Below are 10,341 nucleotides of genomic sequence, written 5' to 3' on the forward strand. Positions count from 1 at the left end.
TTTTTTTTTTTTTTTTTTTTTTTTTTTTGCTTCAGCAATTCTTGTAATTATTTTGCTTAAGTTCATGCTGTATATGAACATATAAAAACAGCTTTATGTATCCATCCTGTGATAAAAGCTAACTGGAATATTCATGGTGTTGAAGGGACATTTTGGGGAAGGGGAAGTATACAGACTGTATTACAGAGAAATTTGAAAGAAACAGAAGAGACGGAGGTTGGGGAAAAAAGATGAAGCTGTCTGAGTAAGAAAGGATGTCTTAAAGAATGAACAACAGCAAAAGGAAGCACCATGAACAGCCTGTTCCATTTTGATGTCTGACTACACATATCCCAGCTTCATTTTTATCATCTTAATGTTCGTGTCATTACTGACATCCCTGACTTCTGTAACTTCTGAATGCCTCTTAAGGAATCTCTCCAATTATTTGAGTTTTTTGCAGATATTTACAAGTATTTGGCTTCAAGGTTATGTTATGTTACATGACGGCAAACAAATGCTTAGTCATGCCATGAGTAGTATAAATGCTGATGCTGCCTGCAGCATACATCAGTTCCAAGTGGATTATTTTTCCCTCTTTGTTTCCACCAATTTGTTACAACACAACTGGCACTCGATGCCCAGATTGAACGGTATATCATACCCTCTCTTTGGTTCTTGAAAAATTACAGAACCCCCTTTCCTGCTGACATCCTCATAGGTTTAATATTTCAGTTTAAACTTCAGGGTAATGTGTAGATGCATTCTTGTAAGTTGTCTAGTGCAAAAGCATGAGATGGACAAGAGGAAGGTTGGAAAGTACCTACAAAAGACAAACTTTTAAAAAACTATATAAGTTAATTTAGTCAAAAGTATTTTCCTTATTTCAGGTAATTAATTATCTAGGCTGTCTGGCTAGATGGGGAATTAACAAGTATTTAGCCATGAAACGTGGATCAGATACTTCACATGATTATTTTATCCATTCTTTCCTATAACATTATAAAGTAATTATCATTATCCTTTTGCTGATAGGAAAACTGAGGTTAAGAGAAGTGAAATAAATAGTCTAAGGGCATGCTGTATGTTAGTGCATTTATAAAATTTATGAAATTAATATTCATGGCAGATGAGTCTAAATCATCTGAGATTATATTTTGTACCCTTCTTCCTACATGCATGTGATCACCAGAGCCAGTCCTGGCCCCAAGCTGCAGGGAGATGGAACATATGTGTTTTAATTAGTATTACTCAGGGCCTTAGAATGTATCACAGAGAAAATGACATCACAGATGCTCCAGTGTGTCATACACTCTGGCTATTTAAGGTTGTGTAATAGAATCCTACTCCAACAGGGGTTTGGATGCATATGGCAAAACAAATCCCAGAATTCCTTGTCCGTTCAGTTCAGGATGGAAGAATTCTCCCGCAGGACCCTTGCAATGGGCACTCTGCCCTGTCTGAGGAATCCTCGAGGATCCTGAAATGGGCTGCCCTCGATCCAGTGTGTCACCATGTCTCCCTAACTCTAACCACCCCAGGAGGTAAAAGAGCTTTCTCCTCTATTATACACAAACACACACACACACACACTCCTTTCCTTCGACTCTTAAGAGTTCTTTCCTTCCTAATAGATGCTCTCAAGAGACTACAGAAAAGTTGGAACTGTTCCATATCCATAGAAATATGCAGAAACATGTGTGGTTATCCCAGTGACTGGTGGGCTCTTCTGGCATTCCCAACCAAAGATGCTAAATGCCCTACAATGTGTGGGGCCATCTGCATAAATGCAAAATGTCCCTCCCCAGTATCACTGAATCCATGAAGAGTCTTCCTCCATCCCTTCTTTTTTTCACTTACTTCTCAATACTCCCTCTCACAACAATTTATTCCATCAGGTGCCCTGTGGGAGAAGAGATGAAGTGGATTAACATATCACCCCTAAAAGACAACCTACTGTTCTGGATTGTGATCTCTTCTGATCCAGGTTCTCCCAGTTTCTTGGCTCGCAGTATTCGGTCAACCTGCTGAATACTCTTTATTGGCAGCTACTCAGAAGGCCACTGCTTGAAAATTTCAGCCATTGGGGTTGATTTTGCTGCCAAAACAGCAGTTGTTGAAGTCTGCTACATATTACTGGCTCATCCATACAGGTTTTTTTTTTTTTTTTTCCAATATGGAAAACATTTGTCCTGCCAAAGTCATGCCTACCCCCAGCATGGGAGTTGACAGAATTCCATTTGCTTCTAGCAGGGGAAGAACTGACCTCTATAAATTACATTTTTTAATAATGGTTTTGCCCAGAGAAATCCAGCATTGCCCCAGGTCTTTCTCCAGATTCATATAAGCTAAATGAGGTGAAGATTTTGACCTGAGCACCTGGGTGGATGTTATGCTCCATATTAAGATGTGAAAAACTGCCTGGAAAAAAACTGTCTAGAGAGAGAAGGGAACATCAGGGGTTCAGCTTTGGCCTTGTTAAGTTTGAGATGCCTCTTACACATCTAAATGGATTTGTCCATATGACAGTTGACGATAGGAGTTAAGATTCCAAGGAGTGACCAGGCTTAGAGATGTACATTTGGGACAGGTAAATAGTTCTAAGTCCTCGGCCTGGTAAAGATAACCGCTATGGTTTGAATGTGTTCTCTCTAAAATTCGTGTCGAAACTCAATTCCCATGGTTGTGGTATTAAGTGGTGGCACCTTTTGGGAAGCGATTAAGTTGGGAGGGCTCTGCCCTCATAATTGAATTAGTGCCTTCTAAAAAGGCTGGGAAGAACCAGCTTAAGCCCTTTTGCCATTTGTCCTTTCATCATGTGAGGGCACAACATTCACCACCTCCAGTGGATGCAGCAACAAGGCACCATCTTGAAAGCAGGGAACAGGGTCCTTGCCAGACACCAAACCTGACAGCACCTTGATCTTGGACTTCCCGACCTCCAAAACTGGAGAAAATAAATTTCCACTCTTTGTAAATGCCCTAGTCTCAGGTATTTTGCGATAGCAGCAGAAATGGATTAAGACAATAAAGAGAAAGACAGCATAAATTTAGGAAAGAAAGTCATCTTGGATTGGATAGCTCTAACATTTAGAATTGCTGAATATAAAATCATCAGTAGGTTCTGAGTCTGGTGAATGCTACTAACAGGCGGATTGTCTAGTTATGATGCTGACACTAATGGTTCGAGTGTCAATTGTACTAATCCTATTGTTTTTCCCCAACCGTAAAATAAAGAGTGAGATATATATGGTTACTTTAAGGTGGTAAGATTATAGATGATTTTTCATTTCTTTCTTGTCCTTTTTTATATTGTTCAAATTCTCTACAGTGGACACATGACAATGTTATGAAACAAATACAATAAACATTTTAAATCTTAATAGCCTATATATTGTTTACAGTGCATCTCAACCATCATAAGAGCATGCACACCCCATCACATTATGATGTGAACACACACTGTAAAGGTGAACATCTTTTTTGTGATACTCAATGAATTATGTCTATAGGCATTTAAGTGGTTCTAAAAGTCTAGAATAATGATGCTCTGGCAAAAATCATAAGGCCAAGATGTCAGTGTGGCACAGTGTGGCATTTTGGACAAAATAGAAGCATATTTATTGAATAAACAAAAGGTCACAGTTAAAAGTCACCCTATAAGAGCCTATTCGTTAGCTTGAGAAGTGGTTTACAAGCATGTTCCTTATGTTTCTGTATACTTTCCAACTCTCCAAATGTGTAGGGATAGCAAAAATGCAATCAGGGAAATAATTCTTGGCCACAACTCACATTCCAAAGGAAAGAATAACAACAACAAAATACCCAAGCAAAACCATCAAACCACATCCTGGTAAAAACCTTTAATGTGCTGCTAGGACATCATCTGGTCCCCATCATTACCAGCTGTGACTTGCATACCCAGGAAAGGCCAGACTTCAGCAATAGGAACTAAAATCAAAGGCCCATGATATAGCTTTGAAGTTGAATGTGTTTAGCAGCATTTTTAACTAAGGTGGTGACTACAGAATTAGAAGAAGGGATGGACAGGGTCAGTATAAGACAAAGTTGCTAGGCACTATTTATAAAAATATGAGGAATCTTTGCAAATCAAGATAGGATAGTAACTTCCAGGTCTATCACAATCTTCCATTTTTACATTCAGTCAATGTGAATTAAAAGTCTACTTTGAGCAGAGTACATATGGGTGCTTGGATAGATGAGATAATAAGACTGAAGCACTTTACATAAAATGGAGAATGCTGGGCACAGTTGCTTATGCCTATAATCCCAACACCTTGGGGAAGCCAAGGCAGAAAGATCACTTGAGCCCAGGAGTTCAAGACCAGCTTGGGTAACATAGTAAGACCTCAACTTTACAAAAAAAAAAAAAAGGAAAAGTTTCATTAGCTGAGCATGGTGGTGTGTGCCTGTAATGCCAGCTACTCAGGAGACTGAGGTGGGAGGATTGCTGGAGCCTGGAAAATAGAGGTTTCAGTGAGCTGAGATTGCACCACTGCACTCCAGTCTGGGAGACAGAGCAAGACTAAATAAATAAATAAAATGGAGGAGAAATTAGTAAATAATCTGAAAGTAACATAAGCAAACATAATCTTAATATCAAGTTATCACAGCTAGAGTACATAATTCCTAGAACACTTATTAAAAGTTCTGCTGTAAGAAGCTTATCTTGATTAACTTATTTGATCACACATTTCCCTGCCTAGGAACCATTGTTCTATGGAATGTGCTCTAGGCCTACAATAAAAGCAACATTTTCCTAAATTCTTTGTTCATGAAACCCTTTACCCAGAGCATTTCAAAAGAGTTGCATTTCAAAAAAAAAAAAAAAACACACTTGCTATAAAAATCCTTCCAGTAAAGATTAGGCTCATCTAGGATTAATTAGGAAACAACTTTGGAGAAGCTGGAGCAGAGTTTGGAAAGAGAGAGGTAAATAATTTGGTGGATAAGTGAGTGGAAGGCATGTTAGGCTGAAGGAGCATGCCACGGCTTAGAGGTTGAACTCGTTTGGCATGGATGAGAACAATTTACATTCACAGAAGAAACACGAATTCCAAAGTAGGCTTGGTTCAGGGAGCTTTCTCTAAGAATACTGCAGCAGTCCTGGCACATCGGGTAACTAGAAAAGTCAACCAGCACTTTGAATCATAATTACTAAGAGGTCAGTGAGAAGAGAGCAGGTAAAATCTTGAAGAATCCATTATCCTTATAGATAACACATCACAGAAGAGAATTCTTAAATTGGTTTTTAAAAATGTTGTCCTGAATAATTCAAGAGTTGCCACAAATTTTAATGACCTCAATATTTCAAAGCTAGCATATTTTAATTCATTTTATTCATTTGTCTAAGTTTTACTTCTCCCTTGTAAAGCTGTATGCTTTACTATAAGACAAATTAACAGTACCATTTAATGCATTTTTTCCTTCTAGAATCCAGAATTATCACCCATAAGGCAGAAACTCTGCCAGTTATAATCCTATCCTCAAAAGACATCATCAAAACGCTGATTCATACTGACTAAACAAGCTGCATATTAATTACTCATTTCAATGTCAGCATGTTCATTATATATTGCTCTTTCCAGGGGAAGGAAAGATAAGGAGATGCTAATGCTTCCAGGGCATTTCATTAAAATGCACAACGCTTAAAAAATAAGTTGCTTTTGCCCTTTAACTGAATTATGAAGAACAAACTTATGAAAATTATAGTGGAATTGAAGGCTTTACCATTTAAAGACAACAGCACATTTTTTGTCACTTTTCATACATGTTTTCAGTGGCTCAAATCTATTTGAGTTATGCAATGGTCTCCCCAGTCCATACTACTACATCCTATGCCTCTTGTTCCTCACCGTAAGCTCTGTCTCACCAGAATGGCATGTGCTGGTAATGCCTGGGGTGACAAAGAGAATTGGACATAGTAGAAATTCATCTTGGACTGTGTTCACCTGCTGGTCCAATTACAAAGGCTGTTATCAGAGTCGGGTGGGAAGCCTGAGTACATTATGGTAAACCTTCTCAGAGCTGCTCCTGCCCCAGCCTCCTGGACACATGTATAAGCCCAAGAGAGGGAGATAGAGCTGTAATAGCTAATCAAAATAATGATGTTTGGTAAATTGTGTAGTCCTTCTGTTCCTATTTCCCTACCAGAACATGAGGCAAAGGGAAGAGAATCCAGCTCTCTTTCATTTCCTACCTCATCCCACTCCCCTGACACAAACCCCAGGCAGGTTGGTTATGATGTCAGCTCAGGTCTTCCTTGATGGTGAATCAATCCAGCTGCCAACAGTGCTGAGCAGAGAAACAGGAAAAACTGAAACGGCCAGTGGGGGAGCAAGGAGCAGGTGGGTCCAAAACCAGGAAAGCAGATGCAGAGTAGTGTCAGGGGGACAGAGCTTACAGAAGAGCAATAAGAGGATCAAACTGAGCAGGGCTGCTGGGTGCCTCCAGGGTGAAACTGCTTGCAAAGACATTTGAGGCACCCTTTAGAGGGCCCCAAAATGCTGGTGGGTGGTCTGGCAGGGGACCCGAAAGTCCTTTACCAGCAAGTAGGAAAGGCTAGCAAAACTAGTGGAATTTGAGCTGTTCTTATTAATGTGACCCCATGTGGTCCTAGCTGATGAGTCCTAGGAGAAATGTGTGGTATATATGAATCTGGGGAGAGCTCCCCTTTCTCTAATATCAAACAGATGTCTGTAAACTAACATTGTAGGAGAATAAATTTGAGGATTCCAAATGACTAATGAAACATACCAAGTTACTCTTTTTTTTTTTTTTTTTTTTTTTTTAATATTTCAAGCTTAAGTACAAAGCATGGGGTGTGAGCTAATCATGGTAGGCAAGAAAGATGGAAAAAGGTAGAGAGAGAGAGAGAAATAGTTCATGGTTCAATAAACACCTATTGTGCTCTTGGCTCTTTGTTGGATTTTTTGTTCATGGCCATTGTTTTAGCTGATCTTCAAAAGGAAAAAAACTGAGTCAAGCATTATTATCATCATTTTACAAGGAAGAGATGAGTTTCAGAGATAGGAAGCAACTTGTAAGGAAGACCACACAGTTTCTAAGCATTGGAGGTAAAATCTGAATCAAGGTCTATGTGATATCAAAGCCTATGCCTGTACCCCTAAGCATGAGCAAGACAACACTCTGGGGTGCAGAAAGAAAACATTAAAATTCCTAATTAGATTTATTATTTTTGACCTATACTTACCAGTAAGATCATTTTAATCCAATCCAGGTAGTGACATACCACATCCGGTTCACAAAATATCCTGAATTAAGAGGGGTTGACAGAAGGATGGCAGCATTCTCCTCATTCGTTGATCAGCTTTTAGTGTATTATGATGTGCTGTAGTTTATGTGGCCCAGTAAAGTCTCTTATATTGAGTTTCTAACTAATATACTTCAGAGAATAGACTAATGGCTCCAAAACATCCCTCTAAAGAAGCAAGAGATTGATGTAAACACTAATGGTGTATACACATGTGAAGCGTGTGAGCGTGATCTCTTTGTCAGTCACAAAAAAAGAGAAACGATGACACAATAGACTCTGACTCAAAGTCAGGTAAAAAAATTCTTTTAGTTATCAAGCCTATTTGAGGTATGGGTTGGTATTCATTATTTAAACATTGCCTTTGCCTATGTTACATATTTGCATGCACTGTGCTTTTGGAGGTGTTTTTTATTTTCAGTAATGAATATTATTGAAACCAAGTATATCCACTTAGAAGCCAATCCATGAATCACTGTTTCAAATTTTAAACAAATAATTTCAAAGACAATAAACTATTTGGAATAAATTTAATATTAATAAAGTTTAGTACTAGTAAGTTTAGTATTTTATGCAGAACAAAATGATTGGTCATCAACAAATATAAAGCTTTAAAATATTATACATTTCATCTTTGCTCCATTTTGAAACTTTTCTCTTTTGGAATAAAATAGACATAATGTATTAATTGAATGGGATATATATGAAATTCATAAAAATAAATTTATTTCTATTAAGAATATATGTTCAAAAAATCTGATAGAGTGTGTTATCAAAAAAATTGCTGGCTGCTCCACCACACATCAGAGTGTAGTGAATATGGTGTGGCATATTAAAAGTTATTGATAAGTATTTTTAAGCAAATAAATAGAAGAAAAAATACTACATAGGCATGATGTGTACCTCATAGAGTAAGAGATGTTTGGAAAACAAAGAGTAGGGGAGACAGCCTTAACTTAATTTTAATAAGAAGGTTGAAGTCATCGGAGGGTGACCATACATCGCTGTTAGCCTTGGCTTATGCCTGCTCTTCCACATCCCCCCAGACAATGTCCCTTTCCCCTTCAAAGAGATCTGGTTTAAATGATAAACTTTACAATCATTCTAATTATACAGAAATTTAAATTTTTTTTTAACTTCTTCACATGACTTTCTCTCACTCTTTCTTTTTACTCTGACCAAGAAAGAAAAAAAAAGAAGTATCTTTTTTCATGACCAGTTCTTTCATCTGTACACAGTATCCTTTAAGCTATGACAAATTTATGTTACAGTTTTTCTTCCTTGCAAAATCCATCTCTCTCCCTCTCCTTAGGATCCTTCTTCCCCTGCCTATGAATGTATCCAGGTCTTGCAAAATCTAAAATTAGAATTCAGAAACATTTATTCTGAGATGCACGTCTCCCTTTGAACAGTTTTCCCCCTTTTATTTGGAAAACTTTATAAAGGAAAGTCCTTGCTTGCTACATTTTCTTCCTTCTATACTCAACACTGTATTGTAATTGCTGTCTTCGAGTTTCCCACTGACAATGCCACATCAAACACCCTGTTCTTTAGCTTATTCCACAGAAAGTTATTGAGAACTTATTGGAGGACTATGCAAGAATCCCACACCTTTAACAAAAGAATGGCCCTTCTCTACTTTCAGGACAGTCAGAGAGAGTGTGAAGGGAGGAAGCTACCACCTGCCTACTTAGCCAGATGGACTGAATTGATTGGTCTTCAGATGGTCCCAACCACACCATCCCTCTCTGCAAAGGCATTTTCTTAACCTCCCTCCCCCTGCATCCTTACCTCTCTGAATACTTGAAATTATTGACCAGCTTCACCATCTTAAAAGTTTCTATTATTTTGGTCTATTCTAGGACACTGCAGAATGTAGTATAAGTAATATGTTATTTGGAGTCCGAAGGATCTGGATCTGAATTCTAGTTCTGCCCCTCACTATTGCTTGCTGAATCCATCCAAGTCATTAATCTCTCTGAGTTTCAGTTTCACAGTCTATCAGATGAAATTATGATGCCTAAATCACAGGCTGTTTGCCGCTAATCTTACTAAGACTATTTTCACATGAACATTGTCTAATTTTTTGTTATTATACTTAAAGTTTTCAACTGCCTTAAGTGGCACAACTAACTGGACTGATTGTGCTTTAATCCACATTAACTTGCAATAGAATCAAAAGCATCTTGATTCTATTGGTCACTTTTGATCCAGTGTTTACTCTTCATATACTTGAGTCCAGGCTTTAGGGCAATGACACTGTTTTTATGAGAATGAAACCAGCCCAACTGTCACACAGAAATAATATTTACAGGTTTTTAATAAACATCGAAATTGACCCTCCATATTAAAACTTGACACTTATATTTGTCTTAACTGAGTTTCTTCCTCAGGAAACCAACCCTTAGGCAAGGGACTGAAACTCACTAGATCACCACATCCAAAGAGATGCCGGACACCTCGTTTATCAGGCTTGCTTCCTGACTCCTCTCTAATTCCTGTTTTCCTCTTTCCCCAATATATAAACACCCCAATTTTGTTCACTCGGGGAGACAGATTTGAGAATGACCTCTCATTCTCCTTGGCTGCAGCACCCAATTAAAGCCTTCTTCCCTGGCAATACTCATTGACTCCATGATTGGCATGCTGGGTAGTGAGCAGCAGGACATAGACCCTGGAGGTATAACAGCAAGAATTCAAGACAATTAAATGTACTGAGACAACTGAGACACTTTCTGTATTGTGCCCAAGAGCTGACTTCCTATCCATTGATTCTTCCTATCCATGAGCATGGTATGTTCTTCCATTTGTTAGTGTCCTCTTTTATTTCACTGAGCAGTGGTTTGTAGTTCTCCTTGAAGAGGTCCTTTACATCCCTTGTAAGTTGGATTCCTAGGTATTTGATTCTCTTTGAAGCAATTGTGAATGGAAGTTCATTCATGATTTGGCTCTCTGTTTGTCTGTTACTGGTGTATAGGAATGCTTGTGATTTTTGCACATTGATTTTGTATCCTGAGACTTTGCTGAAGTTGCTTATCAGCTTAAGGAGATTTTGGGCTGAGACATTT

At 38.2% G+C, this 10,341-nt stretch overlaps 1 protein-coding gene across 1 annotated transcript in view; it reads right to left on the bottom strand.

Moving 5' to 3' along the window:
- LOC108534020 (uncharacterized) overlaps window positions 1-10,341 on the bottom strand; it is a 269,309-nt gene that overhangs the window by 107,774 nt on the left and 151,194 nt on the right. Inside the window, exon 2 of the mRNA XM_017879087.1 lies at window positions 1,840-1,882. Coding sequence (XP_017734576.1) covers window positions 1,866-1,882 — 17 coding nt within the window. The 3' untranslated portion in view covers window positions 1,840-1,865. The remainder of the gene's footprint in view (window positions 1-1,839; window positions 1,883-10,341) is intronic.

This window comes from Rhinopithecus bieti, unplaced genomic scaffold, assembly GCF_001698545.2.
Source record: "Rhinopithecus bieti isolate Rb0 unplaced genomic scaffold, ASM169854v2 scaffold_11587, whole genome shotgun sequence".
Classification (NCBI taxonomy): Eukaryota; Metazoa; Chordata; class Mammalia; order Primates; family Cercopithecidae; genus Rhinopithecus; species Rhinopithecus bieti.